The sequence below is a fragment of the Miniopterus schreibersii genome (genome assembly GCF_964146895.1).
Source record: "Miniopterus schreibersii genome assembly, chromosome: 11".
Lineage (NCBI taxonomy): Eukaryota > Metazoa > Chordata > Mammalia > Chiroptera > Miniopteridae > Miniopterus > Miniopterus schreibersii.
In genome coordinates, this window is record NC_138111.1 from 15,199,407 (window position 1) to 15,223,368 (window position 23,962).

The 23,962-nt window shown below is 37.5% G+C and overlaps 1 protein-coding gene across 6 annotated transcripts in view; it reads left to right on the forward strand.

Moving 5' to 3' along the window:
* Positions 1 to 4,224: 4,224 nt before the first annotated feature.
* CNTRL (centriolin) overlaps positions 4,225 to 23,962 on the forward strand; it is a 74,626-nt gene continuing 54,888 nt past the window's right edge. For 2 of the 6 annotated variants that reach the window (XM_081151127.1, XM_081151128.1), the window contains exons 1-7: positions 4,226 to 4,357; positions 8,583 to 8,805; positions 10,706 to 10,836; positions 13,985 to 14,115; positions 14,934 to 15,075; positions 16,615 to 16,801; positions 20,168 to 20,361. In XM_081151127.1, coding sequence (XP_081007253.1) covers positions 8,610 to 8,805; positions 10,706 to 10,836; positions 13,985 to 14,115; positions 14,934 to 15,075; positions 16,615 to 16,801; positions 20,168 to 20,361 — 981 coding nt within the window. In that variant the 5' untranslated portion in view covers positions 4,226 to 4,357; positions 8,583 to 8,609. Of the gene's footprint in view, positions 4,358 to 4,389; positions 4,407 to 8,582; positions 8,806 to 10,705; positions 10,837 to 13,984; positions 14,116 to 14,933; positions 15,076 to 16,614; positions 16,802 to 20,167; positions 20,362 to 23,962 lie in introns of those variants that run through there. The other 4 variants (XM_081151132.1, XM_081151130.1, XM_081151126.1 and 1 more) reach the window with 3 other exon arrangements.

Consider the following 23,962-nt stretch of genomic DNA (forward strand, 5'->3'; position numbering starts at 1 on the left):
GCATGCACCCCTACATGGCCCTTGAAGTGGATCAATGGGAAACCTGGGGTCCCTGGCACGTGGTTTAAAAACACACTTAAAGCCCCAAACCACCTCTTCCCAGTGGCCTTGTTTCACTTGGACCATTCCTGTTACTTCTATCAATATCCCCAAGTCCAGCTTGAAATTAGTTTGTCAGTTGATCAGGCTGAAGGAGGAACCATTCTCTTTTCACCTTATGCCCAAGATCTACTGCTTTAGCTGCAAATTAAAATTCTTCTCCCAAGCGACTTGGGCTACCAACACCAAGCCCTCTAAAAGCTCCTTGTTTCATCACAATCCTGTACCTGTGTCTCACATTCAAGACCCTGGTATCTCAACATCACACTGGGAATTCACACAGACTCCACAAGGCCTGGTAGAGGATAATGGAAAGTGAAAACTCCAGGTATGTACTCCAGAAAAACTTTTACACATATGCCTAAAAAGACTAGTATAGAAATGCTCTCTGTAGGATTATTTGTAATAGTAAAAATTTGGCAGAAACCTAAAACAACAGAAAAATGACAAATACTTTATATGCATACAATGGAATGCAGTTAGCTAATAAAACCAGCTTGCAGAATGACACAAGGAGCATAGTTACATTTATATAAGTTTAAAAACATGCAGAGCAATGTTATTGTCTATAGACATTTATATTGGGAGTAATAACATGTATGATTATGAAAAGTAAATATTAAATGAGGATAGTAGTTTTGTCTGGGAAGAAAAGCAAAATTTGAGGGTAGAAAGGGGGTATATATAGTGCTTCCACTCTATCCATTACCTTTTGTTTTAAAGGAACATCTGAAGTCAGTATAGCACTGTGTCACAAATAATTCAGAAAAGTTTAGTGGTATATATACTAATATTTGTTAGGTCAGCCTCTGTACTTTTCTAAAAGGTTGAAATATTTCATTTTTTAAAAAGTATGGTTTAGAGTGAGGCAAGCTTGAATTCAGATTCTGGCTCTGTCTACTTAGCTATGTGATCTTGGGCAACTTAATGAAACCTTGGAACTTCACTTTTGTCATCTGTGAAATCAAATAATAAAATGCCTCAAAGAGCTGATGGGAGAATGAAATGAAACATGTATAAAGTTTTTGGCCCTGAACTTGAATCTGAAAATGTTCACTATTATTATTACTGATTTAAGATATATTCATAATCATCTACTCTTTGTTTTTAAAAAATATTTCAATTGATTTTTGGAGAGAGAGGGAGAGGGAGAGAAACATCTATGTGAGAGTGAAACATTGATCGACTGCCCCCTGTATGCTCCCTAGTGGGGATCCAGCCTGCAACCCAGACACGTGCCCTGACGGGAATGGAAGTGACAACCTTTTGGTGCACGGGGGGCCACACAACTGAGACACAACAGCCAGGGCCATCTACTCTATTTTTGATATGTGCATTGGATCCTAGCAATCTGTATTTAATACAGTTTTACTGTCTTGCTGCTGCCAGGCAGAACAAAACACTGACAATCTCATAACTCTCAGGATAGAATTTTTTTTTAAATCCTCACCCGAGGAGAATATGTTTGTTGGTGTTTTAGAGAGGGAGAGAGAAAGAAACATCAATAAATTGCCTCCCATGTATACCCCAACTGGGATTGAACCCACAACCTAGGTATGTGCCCTGACCGGAAATTGAACTCACAACTTTTTGGTGTACGGGACAATGTTCCTAGCAACTGAGCCACCTGGCCAGGGCAGAATATTAGAATGTCTTTCTCATGAGCCCAGCAGAAGTTTGCCTCCACTTCTTTTGTTTGTTCACTGTCAATTAAAATTCTCGGATTAGATAACTGACCTCTTAAGAGTCCGTTTAATTGCTACATCCTGAGAGTCTGAGATTCCTAGTGAACAAACGAGCACAAAAAGTTTTCCACAGACCAGATCCTTTTTATAGAGGGCAGTAAATTTTTTCTCGTTTATGGCACTGACTTCTGTTAGCAGACTGTGTATACTCTACCTTTATCTCATAAACTGTAAAAAGGTCTTTGCTCAGAAAGCTCCTCCTCACTCTGTTACGCAAGATGTTGTTGAAACATTTACTTCCCTGAATTGGGGTAGTAATTGAGAAGAAAGGCGTTAAGTGTTAATTCACCATCGCAACAAAACCTACAAACTCGAGTGCACTTTAACAGATGCTGTACAGATTCAGACATAGAGGACATTTTTCCCAACTTTTGCAGAGCTTATCTAAATAACGACAACATAATTAGTAGCTCCTAAAATGTATCAGTTATTGCAATAATTAACTTTCATAAGTTGTCTCTAATCTTCACAACCACTCTGAAGGGTGTTATTACCCTCTTGTAACTGAGGAAGAAACTGAGGCTCAGAGAAATGCAGTGATTTGTCGCAGGAAACACATCTAGTAAATTGCAAAGATGGGGACTTATGTTGGCATCAGTAGGAAAAAGGGAGAGATACCAAACCAGGCTGTAGTCTTACCTTCCCTTTGACACCTTCTCCAGCTATTTTGTCTGTAGTTGATTCTCCATTTTAAAAACTCTTGAAGAATTTATAGTCTGGTCCACATATTTTGATTCCTGTTTATATGCTATTGTACATTCTAGGCAAAGGTTCAAAGGTACAAGGTGGGAATAAGTGTGACATAAATGAAGAACTTAGTTTGACTTATATCTGATTCTCTCTTCCTCAAAGGTGCTGGGGTAAGACTGGCTAAAGTGACAACCAGGCAAATGGCAGATTGGGGAGATTATCTGGAAAGGCTAAAAGGAAGAGCCAGAGAACACGGTGGTTCAGATCCAAGGATGGATGGATTTGTGGTGTTTTTTTTTAATCTTCATCGAGGATATTTTTCCCCCCATTGCTTTTCAGAGAGAGTGGAAAGGAAAGAGAGAGACAGAAACATCAATGTGTTGGTTGCCTCCTGCACATGCCATGACCAGGGCTGGGGATCGAGCCTGCAACCAAGGTACATGCCCTTGGCTGGAATCGAACCCCGGACCCTTCAGTCCTTGGGTCGATGTTCTAACCACCAAACGTGGTTCTTTTAAAGTCATGTTTTAACCACTCCAGGCATATGTGATATGAATTACATTTGATTCAACGTATAGTTATTGGATGTTTAATAAGAGCATGGCACTACGCTCTTAGTAAACTTTTTAATGTTCACAGGTAACTTTGGAATTTAAGGTGGAGAAACTTGATTTTGATGAATAAAGCAGAAAAGACAACCAAATGGGATTCTTTGGGAAAATGTTTCAAAGTTGGACGCAGACACAAAATGCTTGGAGGCTGCTCTGGTCTTGCACATTTTCTGGGTGTAACACAGGATCTGCCCTGACCAGATCCCCTTTACTGGGCCCAGTACATCCATTCCACAGATGCTGTGAAAGTTGGCTGCTAGTTTCTTAATTGCTCCCTCCTCCAGGTAATTCGCCACAGCCACAGAGACATCTTGTCCAGAAATGTCTGGAAAGTCACATCCTCTCCCTGGGACTGGTCCACAGTCAACAACTGACTGATTCTGGGGCACAAGAGACTAGCTGCTCTGCCTCAAATACTAGGAGCAGTTGAGACTCAAGGGACAAATATGTTGAGGATCGCCCAGATCCATGCCGCTCTTATATCATCTTTTTAACTTGAGTTCAGAATACCTAGGTGAGCCTGACCCAGATTCTTAGTTGTATTGGGCTTATTGCAATCATGTTCTGATGAAATTCCTTCCCTAGCTCCTACCACAGCCCACAGGAATATTTTCCACAGCCCACAGGAATACTCGCTCCCTTAAGCGCGTGGCAGCTGAAGCCCAAGCTGCGTTCGCTCAGCGGTTCATCATCTTCTGGCCTGCTGGTCCCCAAAGCAGAGAGTTTGCCTCAGAAAAGGTAGCGCAAGGCACCCAAGTTCTAGGCCAGACGGCCAGCATCGGAAGTGCAGGGACTTGGCGACAGCTCTACGTCAGTCCTCTAGGTCGTCCTCTGGCGCTCAGCTGCCAAGGATCATGTCAGCGTGAGGCGTCTGAAGCTTCGCCTCAGTGACGGGACGAGCTGGCTGGCAGCTGCAGCAAGAAACCTCACCTCCCTCACGCTCCACACGCCGGACATACCCGCCGCCCAAGGCTTTCCCGCGCCTTAGCGCGCCGACGTCTAAGGCGGAACAAGTGGCGGGAAACCCCGCCCCCCACAGCAACGGGGAGGGGCGTGGCTACGGTAGGCCCCGCCCACGCCGCGCGCTCTGCCCCAAGGCAACCGGCACAACGCAACAAAATGGCTGCCGCGCCGCTGGGCACCTGAAGGGAGTGACCCGAGCGTCTCAGCCCAGCCTTCTGTCTGGGACCCGCTCCGCTCGGCCTCTCAGCGGTGAGTGGCAGGTCTGGTAGCAGGCGTTCTGCGGCATCTAGACGGAACGGTGGGGGCCGGCGGCAAAGGCGGGAAGGCCTGGACCAGCTCGGGAAGGATTCGGGGCGGGGGCGTGTGCTTGGGAACTGGGATTGGATGGGAAGGAGGGGAGGGCCCAGCACGGGCGTGGGGAGGAGGTGGAGGCGGGAGGTTTGGATGAGGAGGGAGGAGGAGGAGGTGTTCGGGACTGGGGGGTGCGGGGCAGGTGCGGATGGAGGACCCCAGTGTGGGGCGCTGAGAGGAAGAGGGTGGGGCTGGGGGGTACCAGGTGGCCGGGATAACGGGTAGTTTGGGTATCCCGACGGGTGTCCTGGAATCAGGCGAAATACAGTACATGGAAAAAGAGGAGAATTAGGATATTGGGAAGAAAAGTGAAAAGGAGGGTTAAGGGAGGGGTGAGTTTTGAAGTAAAAACTTGGTTTCAAGTCTTGATTCTGTCACCTTGTGTGTTACTTAACCGGCTCCGTGACTTTGGGCGTCTTCCTTAATCTTCCTGAGCATATGTTTCCTAATTTGTAAAAATAACTTCTAATTATTTTTGAGTGTATAGAATATGTCAGATTCAGTTCTAAATCATTCCCATGTATTAACTAATTTAGAATTTAAAATAACTTGTATGAGGTTACCATCCCCATTTTAAAAGTAATGAAACTGAGAATCAGAGAGGTTAAGTAATTTACCTAATGTCACACAGTAAGGAAAACGAGCATTTTAACTCAGGCTGTTTAGTTCCAGAATCCACACTCTTAATTCTTAATGATACACTGCTATTTGTGTACATGAAGTTAATAATTCTGATTTTATTCAGTCTCTGCAAGGATTTAAATTTGGTAATGTCTTTAGAGCCCTTAGAACAGCCCTTTCTACAAATATTTGTCACCAAACAATTGACAAATAAGAATCCTTGCTGTCTTATAGCTTAAACTCTATGAGAAGAAACAAGCAATAATCAAGTACTTTCACAATAATCATTTAATTCTAATTGTAAGTGTTGGAAAGGAGACCATTTTGTGCAGAGACCATGTATAATAGGGAGATATAATCCTGCTGTGCATCTGGAGTGTAGACACCCTGCCTTCTCAGCTCTGTATTATTAGAGCCTAGCACAGTTCTTGGAGCAAAAAGTTGCTCAATAAAATTGGGTGAATGAGTTAATAAATTAATGGAAAGATATGAGAAGCTTAGGTCTTAGGATATCTGAGTAGAATGGACAGAGATGTGAGAGGAGAATTCGGGATGTTAATAGGATAGAAAAGGACACAGAGATCAGGGTGTTAAAAGGGAAAAGCAAGCAGCTAGGTAATTATGTTGGGATGAAGAGGAATGGGTGGGGGTTTGAGTATTTTCTTTGAGGAGGGAAATAATTAGAAGTCAGAGTATTGGAATGTATTAGGATATCAGAATATTTCCTGGGATGAGCAGTTTGGGAAATCAGGATGTATGTGAGCAGTTTGGGAAATCAGAATAGATATAGAGGTGTTGAGGCAGGGTACTGAAAAGAGCTACAGAGAAATGGAGGAAACTAATATAGCGTTAGAGAATTCAAGGGAAAGTTTGGCAATCAGAATGAGATGAAGGATGGGAGGCAGGGGTTGACAATTGTGTTGGGAAAGAAGACTGTTTAGATTAGAGACTTTAGAGAGGAATGGAATCAGGACTAGAGAAAGCTAAAGAGTAAGAGTATTTAAATATGGGTCCAAGGGTATGGAAAAAAGTAGAGTTATACGAAAAGTACTGAGATGTGATTAAACGACTAAGGGATGTAGTGGAGAAGGGATATGGAGGTCAAGAAATGGGGATAGATATCTGCAGATTGGAGTGGACTGGGAAGAGATGGAAGGTTTGGGGGTTGTTGAGAAGATCAGAGAAGACGACGGAAAATTAGGAATGCTAGGAAAGGTTGGATAGAGGTGGAGGTGTACTCTCTACCAAGCTGTGAAGGATGGGATTGTTAGATCAAGGCAAGTATCTGAGTCTTAGAGTGACAAAATGGGTAGTGTTTTGGTACCTTGTCATATGAATCCGATATCACATCATTCCAGTGGTTTTCTCTTGCACTGCAGACCACCTTGTGGGCCTTCAATATGAGTTTCCAGCTCTGGACTTCGGTTTGTTTTTTTTCTTTTTGTCCTGCCTCTTCATACACTCTAGCCCTACCTCTCAGCTCTGTCTTCTCTGTTCTATTGCTTGGCCTTTGTTTATGTTATTGCAAACAACATCCTAAGGCCAAAAAACATCCCCAGTTCTCCCTTAAAATTGTACTTCAAGGTTTACTATCTTCAGGTGGTAGCCTCTGAAATAATGCTAGCCATTCTCAAACACAGTAAATCCCTAAGCCCAGTTCAGTGAGTTAGACATTTTAGGAGATTGTAATACATTATCTGTTGTTTCAATGTGCAGGCTTTATAGGAGCTATGGCAACCCAGGGAGGGGATCTAGGAAGGCACTGTAACTTTGGAACCATCACTTAATCTTTCATATTACAATTCATAAAAGGAAGGATTTGATCTTGATTTATGGATCCATTCTAATTTTTGTTTTAACTCCATAAGTGAGTAAGGTAGAGTTTTCTAATCAGGAAAGGAAACAAAGGACTTCATGATAGTCTAGTGAGGCCCAAAGGGTCTTGGTCATTAGGATATTATGAGAGGAATTCAAGATGGTTCAGTATTTTAAGAATTAAGAGAGAACATCAAGATGCAGGATATAAAATAATTGCGTTGCATAAAAATATAGGATGTGTTTTTTAACCAAGCAACTAAAAAATATATAAAGTGTATTTTTTAGCATGTGGCATACACAATTATTTTAATTATATAATTTTCTATCATGCTATGGGATAGAGGAAGATATATAGAAGTGGGAACTGGGCCTTGTCTCTCCACTCTTCTATTTTTTTAATCTGTTGCTCTTATGAAAACTACATTTAATTCAGGAATAAATAAAATTTTAGCTTTAAAGCACATGCCTCTTAGCTCTTCTCAAGTTTGAGTATGTTATTCTTATTTAGGAAGAGAATGCCAGTACAGCTTAGCACTGAATCATTAATATTACTGAGACTTTTTCTGTGGCAGAATGGTGATATAAGACATAAAAGTTGTTTACCACACTTGTGAAATCAGGACCAAAACCCTTGTGGCTATGGCATAAATAGCAGTTATGTGAATTGGGGGAAGCTTTTCAGACTTATCTGGATGGTTTAACATGAAAAAATGAAAGAGAAAGTAAAGACACATATAAGTTTGCAGTTTAAAGTGAACTGGACTACTGGAACAAGGCACTTGGCCATGTTATTTATAGTGTATAACTGTGAAGTAATCGCTTTTTGAAAACAAATATAGCAGATTTTTGCTCCCTTCAAACTAGATCATGAGTTCAGTGATGCTGTCATATTAAATTTTCTGTCTTATTCCCCTGAGCATTGTTCACTATTTAGGGAACACTGGAGGTGAAACAGGATGGGAGGAAAATGAGGGAGAAATGGGGAAATGATAAATTCAGTATGGATGTTTTGAATTTAGGATGCCAGTGAGGTTTCAAGTAGGCAGTTAGAAATAGGAGTCTAGAACTCAGAGAAAAGTTGGATTGAAGATATAAATATCAGTATACAGGTGGCATTGGGAGTCATGGGTGTGTGTTAGGTTGTTTAAAATGTGATTAGAGAAAGACTAGAAGAGACTTCAGGACTCTGACATTTAAAGAGTGAATAGAGGAGTGTAAGCCAGCAAAGGAGGCCAAAGAGTGGTCAGGGAGGCAGGATGATACCAGGAAAGTGTGGTACCCCAGAAGCCAGAGGAGGAAACTTTCAGGAAGAAGAGAGTGCTCATCAGTATTAAGTTCTGTTGGTTGTTAAATATTTATTTTCAGCTTCCTATATTCTAGGATGCGTTGTGGGTAGAAGGGCTTTATGACTAGTTCTGGCCAGTAAATTGAGAACAGAAATGACAGGTAAGATTTCTGGCTGGAGCATGTGTCAATACAAGACCCTGTGGAGGACTCTTTTCCCTCTGGCAAGGTGATCAGCTTAGTTTGAAATAGTGTCTGCTCTTGTCAGCTTGGAGTAGTGTGGGTCCTAGCATTTATTAGCTTCTGAGTTTATAACTTTGTAGTCTTGAAAATTCTAGAAATAATTTTTTTAATAGCTTAAAAAATTAACCTTGTTAAATATACTGAAAACTCTTTACAGATTTTGGTGGACACTTGTCTTCTTGCAATGAGGAAAGGTTCTCAGCAAAAATTTTCCAAACCAAAGATGCCATCATCATCTCTTATGTCGAATATGAGATCTAGGTCACTTTCACCTTTAGGCGGATCTGAGACTTTGCCCCTTCATTCTGGAGAACAGTGGTGTAAGCAAGTCGGGATTGCTGATGAAAACACTATACTTTTGGACTACCAAGACCATAGAGGTATTGCTTTCTAATCTAAGAATTTGACCACATATTCTTAAATAGAGATGGAAAATAATGAACTTAACCTTTTTGGTCCAAATGTAAAATATATCCTGGCACTAATGTGGCCTGTTTTTATTGACAGACATTGTGTAAGGACAGTGGAGGATGGAGGCTTCTACGTAAGGGTTAGGAAAAGGGAGTTTTCAGAAGAGAAAGCTTTATTTCCTGTGGTGGGAGAGTGCCTTAAAGCTCATCTGCCAAATTTATCATCAGCCTTTCCTCATGGGCAGGGCAGATCTTTTCACTTCAGAATGGAGTGCCTTAATTCAGTATAAAAGTGTTATCTACACTTGGGCTATCCCAGTTGCTTATTGGCAAACTGCTTACCTGTGAATGGTCTGATTTCCACATAGGATATATATATGTTCCACCAAGGTTTTTATTTTCTTCTTAAAACCATTCTGTTTGGAATCTATTTTCAAAAATAAATTCTTTTTCCTAAGAATCAGTTTAATGTGATTAAATATGAAAGAAAACCATATAATTTCTTTGCTAAGTCACTAAATCAGAGCCATCAAACTCTATTGACCTGAATTTATGATCAGTTTTTATTAATAAACATTATAAGCATTGAGTTTAGACTATATCCTTGCTGTCAGTTGGTACATGGTTATTTCTAATTTGTTTGCTATTTTAGAATATTAGTCATTTTCTTTCCTAGAACAGCCAAATTAAAGGGAAAAAAAATTTTGTTTTCAGCCAAAATAAGTGTTATATTAACTCATTATAAATAATCATAGGGAGTCTTTGGTCCACAGTATGGATCTGAACCCAGGGTTAATTTTTTTCTGACTCATAACGAAAGAACCAAGAGGCAATTTTCTTTTTATGACTGCTTTTGTAAACTGTAACATGGCTTTAATAAACTTTGATGGCAATATCTTAGGACAGGATGTGCTATCCATCAAGCTAGTACTTTATATCTATGAAATATGATGTCATCTTCTCTACTTAAAGAGCAACGAATTTGAGTTTCTCACCATTTAAAAAAAAAAAGATTTGTAAAAATGTAAGCTTTTTTTGCCCTAGCTGGTGTGGCTCACTTGGTTGGAGCATTTGTCCCCCGCGCTGAAAAGTCACGGGGACTGATTCCTGGTCAGGGCACATACCTAGCTTTCGGGTTTGATCCCCACCCCTTTGGGGGGGTGGTACAGGAGGCAGTCGATCGATGTTTTTCTCTCATATCAATGTTTCTCTCTCTCCCTTTCCCTCTTTCTAAAAATCAATGAATGTGTCCTCGGATGAGGATTTAAAAAAGAATTTGAGCGTTTTTGAACTTTTGATTGGAACTGAAAAAGCAAACAACTAAATAGTGCCAGTTGTTTTTTAATTTCTAAAAACTTCAGTGCGGCATATGATTAAAAGTGTACGTTTTGGATTCATCTGCCTGGATTCACATTCTTGATTTTCACATTACTAGCTGCAAGATTTTGAATAAATTATAATTTTTTAAATAACTGGGAATAATAATTTCTATCTCAGAGGTTTGTTGTATAAAATTTTTTAAATGTAAAGCATTTAGCACAAAGCTTGGTACATAGCTAATACAGAGTAGGGCAAAAGTAGGTTTATAGTTATGAGTATATGAAACACAAAGTTTATTTTTGTGTTAGTATTACTGTAAACCTACTTCTGCCCCACAGTGTATTTATAGAGTACCACTGTTTTTGTCATTATTATGAAGTGCTATATAAAGTAAAATATTATTAAAGCATTGCAATTAGAACTTGCCAGCTGTTTTTACTTTTGCATGGCTTAAATATTTTTTGTTGTTGTTATTTAACATCAAAACAATTTGTTTTTCAGAGTATTCATGTCTTCCTCTGCTGACAATGATCTGTTTCTGTAATTTCAGAAGCTGATTCACCTACAGGAGTCCGATATATTACAGAGGCCCTAATTAAAAAACTTACTAAACAGGACAATTTGGCCTTGGTAAAATCTCTGAACCTTTCACTTTCTAAAGATGGTGGCAAGAAATTTAAGGTAAGTTACCAGCATTTCTGAATATAAGGCATTATTTATATTTCTGTGCTTTAAAACTGAAAAAAAAGAGATTATATTAGATTTACAGTAACGTCTCATCCTAATGTCCCCTAATTTGTAGCAGACCATTAATTGTTTCCAGCGAATGTTCTACATGAGAAGTATATGACATCTTCAAATTCATAAGTACCTATTATTTTATACATTATTGAATCTAGAGAAAGGGTTGGTCGGCACACTACAGTGGGCTAAATCAGGCTGGCTGCCTATTTTTGTAAATAAAATTTTGTTGGAACACAGCCATACTCATTTGTTTACCTGTTGTCTGTGGCTCTTTTTATTTTTTTATTATTAATTAATTAATTTATTTATTTTTACTCCTCACCCGAGGATACTTTTTCAGACAGTGGAAGGGGGTGATAGAGAGAGAAGAAAAAAAAAAATCGATTTGAGAGAGACACATTGATTGGTTGCCTCCTGCATACGCCCCTACCCAGGCCAGGAATTGAACCTGCAACCAAGGTACATGCCCTTGGCCGGAATTAAGCCTGAGACCCTTCAGTCTTTGGGTTGATGCTCTAACCACTGAGCCAAACCTGCTAGGGCTGTGACTGTTTTTACACTACAGTAGCAGAGGTAAGTAGTTGTTACAGAGACTATGTGGCCCACAAAGCCAAGAATATTTATTACTTGGCATTTTGTAGAAAATGTTTGCTAATCTCTTCTTTAGAGTGTTTGTGCATAAACTATACAACATGAACACTTTGTAAAGGACAAAATTTTTTTTTTAAATAAGTTTTTACTGATTTCAGAGAGAGGAAGGGAGAGAGAGAGAGAGAGATGGAAACATCAATGCTGAGAGTCATCATTGATCGGCTGCCTCCTGCACACCCCCAACTGGGGATCTAGCCTGCAACCCAGGCATGTGCTCTGACCTGGACTCGAACCGCGATCTCCTGGATCCTAGGTCAATGCTCAACCACTGAGACACGCCCACGTGGGCGACAACTTAATTTTTTAATTAAAAAAATTTAAACTTAGATGCCTGCATTAGTCACAAAAATTAAACCAGAAGATTGAAGATCTTAATCAAAACAAAAGTCAACCAACAAAAATGCTATAAAGGTTCTAGGGAAGAATATAGGTGAAGATATTTTAAAATCCTAGTGTTGGGAAGCCCTTCTAAGCAAATACCAACCCTAATACCACAAAGAAAAATACTGACAGAGTTAGCATACTTAAAGATTGAAAAATTGTGTTTAATGAAAGATATTGCTTACAAAGTTAAAAGAAAAAAACCAAACTGGCAGGTGGTGTTTTCAATGTATGTAACAATATCCACATACTATAAAGAGCTCTCACCATACAGTAAGAGAGACAGTTCAATGGAAAATGTTCAAAGGATATGAACAGGCCATTCACAAAAGTATAAAAATTGCTAATATTAACATGAAAATATGTTCAACTTTATTAATCTCAAAAAATGTGAAATAAAACTCAACAATCAAGTTTATACTTACTGAGTTTGTACTCACCAACCCAGCAGTTCTCTTCGATGCCTGTTCTACTGATATGATTTGCCCATGTATTCAAAAGTGTGTGTATAGTTATATTTATTAAGCATTATTTAAAAGAGAAAAATTGGAAGTAGCCAAATGTCTGTCAATAGGGGATTGGTTAAATAAATTATGGTGCAACAGTAGACTATGGAATACTATCAAGTTTCTTTAAAAATTAGTTAGAGCTCTATGTATTAATGTGGGACTATGTCCACAGCATATTTAATGAAAAAAATTCTAAAACATTTTGTATAGTAAGGTCTCAGGAGTGTGATTAGTTGAGGTGAGAACTTAAGGCAGGAAAGGATGGTATGAAATGTCACATTACATTGAGTAGGATGAAAACTTAGAAGAAGTCACTTGGATTTTGCAATTAAAACACCCTTCTACTCAAATCCACCAAGTACATTTTTTCAGGGCCTTTGCATTTTTTTTCTCTGCCTGGTATTCTCTGCCCCCAGATGTTCACACAGCTGGCTTCTTGCTATTAAAGTCTCAATTCAGTGTACTTCCTCTGTGAGGCCTTCCCTCGCCACCCAATCACAATTAGCCACCTTCTCCTCAGTCACTCTCTCATTCTTTCAGTCAACAAATATTTATTCAGTACCCATTATGTGCCAGGCATTAGTGCTGTAGCAGTAAACAACAGACAAACTGTCCTCTTAGTGCCTTGTATTCTGTCACATCATGTTGTCTTTATTTTCTTGTTAGTATGCTTTACTCTCTGAACATTTTGATTATTTCTTTATTTGTCTATTGGCTTTCTCTGAAGGAAAATAAGAACCTTGTTTTCTTTATTCACCCACCGTACTTCCAGGACCTGAACAGCTCCTGGCAAATAAATATTCATAAATATTTGTGGAAGGGTGAATGAATGGTGATCTTGGAGAGAACTGTGTGAATACATAGTAAAGGCAGAAGATATATTGCCTTACCAAAAGAATAAGAGTGAGTGGAAGGCAGAGTGAGCAAGTGTACATAATTCTTGGGAGAACATGGTGGCAAACAAGAGAGAGAAAGTGATGGCTTTGTAGGAAAACTAGTTCAGTGTGAGATGGCTTATTTTGTATAGAAGAGATTGAACATGTTGAACATAGGCTTCTGCAGCAGGGCAGTTGTCTAGTTCACTGGTATATCTCCATTGCCTGGTGCCACACCTAGTATGTAATAACTGCGTAATGAATATCTGTTGAATAATGACTGTTTTTAAATTTGAAGGAAAGATCCTGGAGAGAGAGAGATTGAAGATGGGGAGAGGAGATGGGTAAGGTTTGCAAGAGCCTTAGTACCTTGTTGAACTCTGAAGAAAGGAGAAGAGGGAGGGAGAAGCATGAAAAAGTTGAGGTGGGGAAATTCTTGTTGGATAGTCTTGCTCCTCTTAGCATATAGGAAGTGTTTTCCACTTGGGAGTTTGGCGGGTTGAGGAGAGCTGCTATGGAGAACCTCACCAAGGGATTGTCCAGGAGAGCAGTAAGGGTTTACTATTCTCTTATGACTGATCAACACAGCCTCTGATACATGTATTTACATGTTGTGCTTATGTCATGATATCTGTTGTATAAAGTATCTATTCATTTTTTTTCAATTAGTATATTGAAAATTTGGAAAAATGTGTTAAACTTGAAGTACTGAATCTCAGCCATAATCTAATAGGGAAGATTGAGAAGTTGGATAAACTATTAAAATTACGGGAACTCAACTTATCATATAACAAGATCTGGTAAGTACTTGCTTAGGTAGCATTGCAGCGTCATTGTTTTTGTTAAAGAGGTAGATTAATACTGCCCACTTTACTGAAAGAAACCTTTGAAACAGCAGGCACTTTGGTCCTTTATTTGCTGGTGGTCTGGCCCTTCACAGATAACTGCCTTCATATTTTGACATTACTGAAGTACTGAAAAATATCTCTCTAGCATAATCAAAGAAGGAGATACGTTTTTTGAGTACCAAATTTCATCTTAATTCCATTTTTGACAGGAAGTTTTCCCAGGTAGAGTCTTTTTTTTTTTTTTTTAATTGATTTCAGAGAGAGGAAGGGAGAGGGAAAGAAAAATATTTGTGTTTATAAATATTGTATTATCCTGGGGAGCCCAACCAGCTCGAAATGGCAGCCCTATCCTGCTTGCATAGCTACTCTTTTGGTAATCACTTAAGATAATAATTAGAACATCGCTTGTGCAGGCCTGCAACACATAGCCCTGTGTGCTGTTCAGTTTTCCAACTTTCCCCTGACTATCTGCTAGTACTCTTTACAGTGGTTAGTAAGAATGCCACAGACAGACTCATCTTTTCTGTGGGATCATAAAGTTTGATAGTAAGATAGGTAGGATTCCTAGCAACAGTAATGAAGAGTTTAGCAGAGCTGTTGTGGTAAATTTGTTTTTAGCTGTTTTTTTGGTTCTCGTTTATTAAAAGGATTTATAAATTATAATTGTGAAAAGTAACCCAATGTAAAACCAAGGCTGTTAATTCTAAAAATACAGTGGAGGGACTCTATTATGGTATTTACTAAGTTTGATTTTACCCTTTGGTTTCCAGCAAAATTGAAGGCATAGAAAATATGTATAATCTGCAAAAACTAAACCTTGCAGGAAATGAAATTGAACATATTCCACCATGGTTAGGAAAGAAGTTAAAATCTTTGCGAGTCCTCAATCTGAAAGGCAACAAGATATCATCGGTAAGTTATTCAAAGTAGCAAGAATGTTTTTCAATTTTTTGGACTTGTTGAAAAAAGATTAAAATCTAAGTTTTTAAAAAATGGAGTCTCTTCTGAGGTCAGTGGTACTTTGATGAAACACTTAATTTCGACATAGCCTAGGATTCTCTAACTTAATTAAATATAGGCATTCCTGGTTTTACATGGATCCATGGTAAAAAGAGTTGACCTCTTAGCATTTTCACATCTATCATTTCATTTCAGAACATACTTGTTAAGGAGACAGTGCAGGGATTATTTTTAAAATACTATGAGTTAGGTACAATAGTTTTATTCCCATTTTGAAGTAAAGTCTCAAAGAGGTTAAGTCTCTTGCTTAAAGTCACACACTTTGTACCAGAATTCAGGTCACTGAAAGCCTGGAACACATATCTTTTTTCAAATTTATGAATTAATCTTGATTATAGTGTTAGGTGTTTTAGGCAATTCATCACTAGTTTTTTATAATAGAGCAACTTTATCATGGTTCACATAATCTGGTGATGTATATTTTTCTTGAGTGTAATTTATGACTTTATTTGATATTTATAGTTAGATGTTCAATAAACATTACTAAGTACAAACAATATATTTAAATCTGTATTAAAATTTGGGACAGTCATGCTGTAATTTAAAGAACATCAGTCTTAAAATAGAAAATAAAAGATATGCCTTCTAATATGTGTCTAGACTTACCTTCTTTGACCTTGGATAATTCTTTCATCTCTCTAAAAGTCACTAAGTTGTAGAAAACAATCTCTACCCTGCTTCTTTTATAGGAATGTGTACGCACAGATGAAATGATAGATATGAAATTCTTTAAAACAATAACTCGAAGGTTGTATTTCTTAAACCTTCACCAGTGGAAGCCATTAATAATAAACAAAACTCATTCAATGCTGTGCAGTTAACAATGTCTATGCTTTCTTATTTCATTTTTATAAAGATCTGATAATGTGACTCTCTACCATTTCACTCTGACCGCCCAAGAGCCTCAGAGCCCAAGTTCCATGTTGCAAGGGGCTTATGGGGTGATGGGAACAGGTAGCCATGAATCTAAGTTTGCCTTTTAACTATCAATTATAGTTGTTAACTGAAAATTTACCAAAATTTTTTCAATTTGTTCAATCAGTTTAATGAAAAAATAGTAGATTTAGAGTTACACAGATTTAAATTCAAATCCTGTTTCACTCACTTAAAACCTCTGAGCTTTGGGCAAGTCACCTAGTTTCTTTGAACCTCAATTTCTTCCTCTGTAAAATTAAGATGATGCTTATATCATAGGCTTTGAGGAGTCACAAATGAAATGGTATGTAGAAATGCCTAATATTGCTCTGATACACTGTAGATACTTAAATACTCCCTTTTTATTCCTCCCTTCAGACACTACTTTTGGATAATGGGTTTCATTGCCATGAACAGGTTCCTTGCCATGTTAATAGCAATTTTCTGTATTTATTACTCCCTTTCGGTATGTTTATGATTTTTAAATTATACCAATAATTTTATATGTCATTTCAGCTTCAAGATGTAAGCAAGTTGAAACCACTTCAAGATTTGACTTCTTTGATCCTAGCTGAAAATCCAGTTGTGACTCTTCCTCATTACCTCCAGTTTACCATTTTTCACCTCCGTTCACTGGAAAGTTTGGAAGGTCAGCCAGTAACCACTCAGGACAGACAGGAAGCTTTTGAGAGATTCAGTTTAGGTAAAGTGACTTTTTTTTTTTTTTAAACCAAATTTGGATGGGAGAGGAATAATTTAGAAGTTATCCAGAAAAATATATTATATTATGAACTTTATAATGCTGTTAACATTTGCATGGAAAATGGCACCATAAATCAATTAATTTAACAAATAGTCATTGAGCATATACTGTGAACCAGGCACTGTATCTGATATTAAGGACACAATGGTGAGCAAGACATATAGTACTGGCAGCTTGCATTTTAGTGAAGAAGACAGACAAAAAGTAAGTAAACCCTGATAAAGTAGCAGAGAAGAACCCTCTTTTTGGGAAAGTGTGGTGTAAAGGAATGGCTCTCTGAGAAAGCGACATTTAAGCTAATGGCAAAGGTAAGAATGGAGAGGGAAAGGGAACGGCTTATTCTTTGAGGTTGAATGGACCCCGGTGAGTCAAGGAACTGAAAGAAGATCAGTATGACTGGAGGGATAGCTCATGAAAAAGTTTGGACAGTTGGGGAGAGGTGAGACAGCACACGTCCTTGGGGTTTGGATTTTATTCCAGGTGCAGAAAGCCATTGATAGTTTTTAAGCAGGTGTGGGACATGAGCCAGTTTATATATTAAGGTTATTTTTGATACAGGATGGAGAATGATTTGGAGTAGAGCAAAATGGAGCTAAAGGGCACGTGAGGAGGCTGTTGCAGAAATCTAGACTAGAAATGTTGATGGCCTGTATTTAGGTGGTGGGTATGGTATCGATGAATCAGTTTTGGAGATTCAGCAGCACTTTCTACTGCATTGGAAATTCCCAGGTTCTGGCTTGAGTAAGTGCTTGGATGGTGATATTATATATAAAAATGAGAGAGCTTAGAATGTTGAGTTTGAATGTCTGTGAGACAACCAAGAAGAGTTGGAAATGTGAGTCTGGAGTTCAAAGAGATCTGTAGTAGATATAAATTTGAGGGTCATCAGCATAAAAATGATAATTTTATTCCACCAGAATCAATTAGTTCACTCCTGCAGAAGGTAGGATGAGCAAGAAGGGGAGCCAGCTAAAGAAACTCAGAAAGAGAGGCCAGCAAGGTAGGAGAAAACCAGGAAATAGTGGGCTGCAAAAGCCTGGAGAAGAAGGTTTCAAGAGAGGAAGTGGTCAGCTATGTTGAATGTTGCTGAGACATGAAGTAAGATGAGCACAGAGAAGTGCATTAGATTGGCAACATATGATGATCTTTTTTTTTTAATTTAAATATCTTTATTGATTTCAGAGAGAGGAAGGGAGAGGGAGAGAGAGAGTTGAAACATCAATGATGAGAGAGTCGTCATTGATTGGCTACCTCCTGCACACCCTCAGCTGGGGATCGAGCCTACAACCCAGGCATGTGCCCTGACTGGGAATCGAACGGCGATCTCCTGGATCCTAGGTAGATGCTCAACCTCTGAGCCACACCCAGCCAGGCAACATATGATAATCTTGACAAGAGCAGTTAAGGAGCAGTTAGGACAAATGCTAGATTATAGGTGGGAGAGCAAATGGGAGGGAGACATTTGGGTTAAGATTTGAAATTTCCTCCCACAGTTTCTCTTCCCAATACCTAATAAATGAATTTTTAAAAATTAAAAGTTATTAAAAAATTCACCAGTAGTTTCCAGACCAGTGAGTGAATGGGCAGAAGCCAATACCATAAACCTCAAAGTTAGTAATCAAAGGGACAAACAGACTATTCAAGGGTGGAGTGGAAAGTCAAATCATGGCTCAATTATTTTGGTCCTTGAGAAGACAAGATGAGATCAGAGAAAAAAAAGAAAGACTGTCTCTTAAGTAGAACAGGACACTCTATCAGAAGGGAGAGAAGACGTGTGCAGGTGTGGGTAGTTTTTTTTTGCTTTAGTGGTGGGAAAATAAGGAAGTTTCCACTGGTGGGGTCTGTTTAGTCATGAAATATGAGGTCATCAACTGAGAAAGAAAATAGAGTATGGGAGTTTGTAGAGAAAGAGGAAGGTATGAAATAATCTACTTTAGAATGTTAGGAAATGAGCCTGTATCTTCAACCGTTTGAAATTGGTGTTAGTTTACTTTGACTTACAAAAATGACAGTTTCATAATAGTTTAATCCAATACTTGAGAAATAGAAATTTTTATTAGTTTGGGATTCCCCCTAACTCAACATTTATTATCCTGAAGGTTATGTTTAAATGTATAATTAAAAATTGTATATAATGCAAAGGAAAGTCATCATATAAATATGTTCTTGGGAAAAGTGTTTAAATTACTTGTGATTCATTTATGACTTTGAATATTAATTAGGAGCCTTTAATGTGCTGAGCTCTTGGAATTTATTGGTGAGCCAGGTAGATGCAGTTTCTGCTTTCACAAAACTTTAGTGGGGAGGGCAGACAGCCAAGCTATTTGATTTTCACAATTTCCTGTGTGACAAGGGCCACAGCAGAGGTGAAGGGTGGTGTGAGAGCTCCCTGAGAAGCATCTAACCTGGGGAGAGGGGAGAGTCAGGGTAGACTTTTCAAAATATTTTTAAAACTAAGACCTGGAGGATGCATAATAGGCCAGTAGTTGATAAAGGAAGACAGTTCTAAGTGGAAGGTGTGAATGAAAGCCTGCAGGTAAGAAGAAGCATCACAAATCTAAAGAACTGGAATAATTTCAGAAAGGCTGCAGTGAGGTGTGTTTGCAAATGAGGCTGGAGAGCGAGTTTGGGATCAAATCATGAAGAGCCTTGTCAGTTCTTCATGTATACTTTTTGGATCCTGTCCTAAGCATAATGGGAAGCCTTTGATAGTAGAGCATAGTACTTTGCAAAAATGCTTGCAGCATCCTTTAATGTGTAATTACTAATATAAAGTAAAATATCACATGTTTTTTATAGGAGACCTGGGAAGAAACCTCATTTATCAACACACTAATTGAATTAAATACTTGGAAGAAAAATGTTATCTTTTAAATTTGTTATCCAGATTTTGACTTCTTATCTCTTATATAAGTCACTTTCTAGTTCAAGATAGTGTTGTCCCCCCCCCAAAAAATAAGTTATTCATAGTAAGTTTTTAAATTGATTTTTAGGGAGAGGAAGCAGGTGGGGGGTGGAGAGAGAGAGAAACATCAATTGGTTGCCTCCTGTACTTGCCCGACTAGGGATTGAACCTGCAACCTGGGTATGTACCCTCACTGGGAATGGAACCTGCTACCTTTCTGTGTTTGGGACGATGCTCCAACTGACTGAGTCACACTGGCCAGGGCTCATAGTGAATAACTTTAAAAGTAGAATTGTATTTATACTATTCTAAGAGTTCTTTTGCTATTAGTTAAGTAATATTCTTACCTTTCTTCAAGTAGAAAATATAATTTTCAATAACTATTAAATTTGTATTGGCAGAAGAAATAGAAAGACTGGAAAGAGACCTGGAAAAAAAGATAATGGAAACTGAAGAGCTTAAGAGCAAACAAACAAAGTTTTTGGAGGAAATTAAAAATCAAGATAAATTGAACAAATCATTAAAAGAGGAGGCCATGTTACAAAAACAGAGCTGTGAGGAGCTAGAGAGTAACCTAAACACGAAAAATGAATTGGTAAGTTCATATTTTACATTGCTGTGACTGTATATATTCTTTTGAAATAGAGAATTCTTTGTCCTTGGGTCTAAAAACATAACTTCCCGACCATAGAATGGGGAAGATGTGGTTTAACAGAAATATGTGCAAAAGATTTTACAAGTTGTAGTTGACTGGGCACTATAATATGGCTGCTCAAAAGACGAATGCTGTCTTGGGCTGCATTATGTAAAGTGCGGTACCTAGAAGAAAGGAGAGAAGTGAAGCCTTATACTGTGAGGAGCTGGTCAGACTGCCCATAGATTGCATTTTTTTTAACAACAACATTGCTGGTGAGGCTATATATTGGCAAAAACTTTTAGGAGGCAATTCAGTGAAATTATCCAGATTTAAGTGGATATACCCTAAGTCCTATATATTAGAAATATTATATAGTGTTTATATTATTATTGTATTTATTTATTATTATATAATTGTTATACTATTGTATAACCTATATTTCCAATAAGATGTTCTATAGAAATGGTAGCAAGAATATGTTGTAAAGATATTTTATATTTACATACATATTTATATAAATATGCATATACACATGTATATATACAGGGACATTCCCTAGAATGTTGTTTATATTGGCAAAATATTGTCTAATATTGCCTAAATTGTCTCTCAATGGATATCTATGTGGTAGAATAATCTTGTTAAATATTAAAATGAGGTAGAGCTGTATATCCTGATATGGAAGGCTGTCTAACACATATTGCTATATGAAAAAAGCAAGCTATAAAAGAGTAGACCAAGGAACAGCATATATATAAAAATAGTATGTGATAGTATCAGTATATGTAGGGGAAATGGCAGGATATGTACCAAATTCTTGATAGTAATTATTCCTGAGGAGTGGAATTACGGGCTTTCAATTTGCCATTTATGCATATCTGTAATGTTTAAATTTTATACAATTTGGCTTTATGGTTGAAATAAAAAGAAAACATATTTTAAAAGATTTAAATGGAATAGATAGTGTATGACCAGAAGGTATCTGACCCAGAGGCTTTAAAGGTGGTGAGACCATGTCCTATGAGGATTGGCCAAAGCAACCAGGAGTGCCCCAGCTGGAGAAGACGAGACCCAGCAAGCTATGATGATTGCCTTCAGCTAGTTAAAGGACCATTTCAAGGAAGAGACGCTTAGACTTGTTGATTAAGGTCCCATGAGGTAAAACAGAGAAGTAGCAAATAGAAAATATAGGAAAACAATTTTTCATTTAGTAGTATAGAAGAAATTGCTAATAGCTGTCTTGAGATAAAATGTGATAACTCTGGAATATGTTTGCTGTCACTGAAACAGGCATATGCTCAGGATTTGGGGAAAAGATAAAAACATTAGGCAGAGATGGGCTAATTTTAATGACCTTTTACATGATCTTAAAAGGCCTTTTCAACTCAGAGAATCTGACTCTGTAAAATTATTAGGCTGCTACTTTGTCCTCAAAGGCAAAAATAGCTGTTGGTACTTTCTTTTGACAATTCTTTTTCTGAACTATGCATAACTTAGAGAATTATACTTTTCACGTAACTATAAAATCTTACGTAAAGTTATCTTTATTTTTGCATTTCCCTTTCAAGATTGGCATTCTAGCTTAATTACATATTTGTTGACACAAATTCTGCTTAAGCACTTAAATTTTTAGCAAGAAAAATAATGTTCCCTCCTCTCTATAGAGAGGGAAATAGTTACATGAAATCCAAATACCTAATTACCTCCTTCTTGAGCTCTTCTTTGCCTGAGAAAAAAGGTAACATACCAGGGGACATGATGAAAGGGCAGCTTCCCCAACTCTGTTACTCATATGTTCAAAGCACATGTGGGTTCCTTCATATGCCTCTTATTTGAAGGTAGTTTTCAAATATGTTAGCTGTATTCTGAAGGCATATTATATATGATGATAGCAATTTGGCGATTATTAATGGTTTTATATTATACGTTCTTCTGTTGCTCTCCATTCCATACTAGAGTGGATTGATGAGCAGTTTAATCTTTGGAGACTTAGTGACAATCAGTTTTATTTTAGCAGTGAACTCTTCATGCCATCACTTAACATTTGTATTTTAAAACAAACAACAACAACAGAAAACAGAACTTACTGTGGTATCATGACATTTTTGAGCATTTAAGCATTTTTTCTGAGTTATTAATCTCTTTTGTAATATAGAATCCATTGTTTATTAAGATAAAAGAACTTATAATTTTTATATGCTGACTCCTAGTGCATCCATTGAAAACCTTGGCAAAATGTTGTATTTTATAACTTTGTGGTATTCCCAAATAATGGATTATTATAGTAGCCTAGTTTTCTCTTTTATTCGTTTATAATGCTGTTGATATGTTTGTGCTGTGAATAAATGTTTTGTAAATTGTCAGTGGTTTTTGCTGTTCTGTTTTTTCTGTAACTATTTTAGAAGATAGGCTGTACTCTTTTTTTCTGTCATGTTATTTTTATCATTAATCATTTAAAAACACATTTATATACAAAGTTAATATGTTTATTCTAACAAATTCTGACAATCCAAATGTATACAGTAGAAAATGAAGGTCTCACTCTTCCCCTACCCCATTGCCTGGATGTTAATATATATCCTTTTTGCTTATACAACATACATGTAATTATATAACGTATATGTAATTAAATATATATACCTTTGAATATTTTTATGATTTAAAAAAATCTTACTATATATTTTTAAATTCTGCATCTTGTCTTTTACAAAACAGTATATCATGGACAGCTCTCCATGTTTAAAAAGAATAAAAAGAATATTCATAAAATATTATTGATGAATATTTAGGTTGCTTCCAGTTTGTTTTTATTAGAAACAATACTACAAATAAAATTCATATATATAATGGCTGCATTATATGTTTGTGTATGTATGTGTACACACACTAGTAATTCCTTAGTACAAATCACTACATTATTTTTCATTTGAAAATAGGAAAAAAATGGAATCTCTGCTTTAATTTCACATTTCTTTAGTTGCTGGAGAGTTGAATATTGCATATGTATTTATTAGCTATTTTGTATTCTTTAAGTATTTTCTCTATATTGTTTTGCCTGTTCTTTCATTATTCCAAAGGACTATTCTATTTTTAAAAAAGAATTCTGGCCCGGCCAGGCGTGGCTCAGCGGTTGAGCGTTGACCTGGGATCCTGGCGATCCGGGTTCAATTCCCAGTCAGGTCACATGCCCGGGTTGTGGGCTCGATCAATGACTCTCTCATCATTGATGTTTCTATCTCTCTCTCCCTCTCCTTTCCTCTCTCTGAAGTCAATGGAGATGTATTTAAAAAAAAAAAAAAAAAAAAGAATTCTGTGTTTTATTTTAAAAGCCCGCATTTGAAAAACATTTTCCATTCTCTTATGCAGAATATCTGATGATAATACCATCTACAGTTATATAATATTTTCTAGTTTCATAAAGTAATTCCCCATGTAATAGGTCAACCTATAAAAGAAATGTAGCAACATTGAAGTAAAACTGCTGGCGACCATTAAACGGTAGCAATCCCCTTCTCCTGCCACCAACAAATATTAACTTTAATTATCTTTAATATTAATA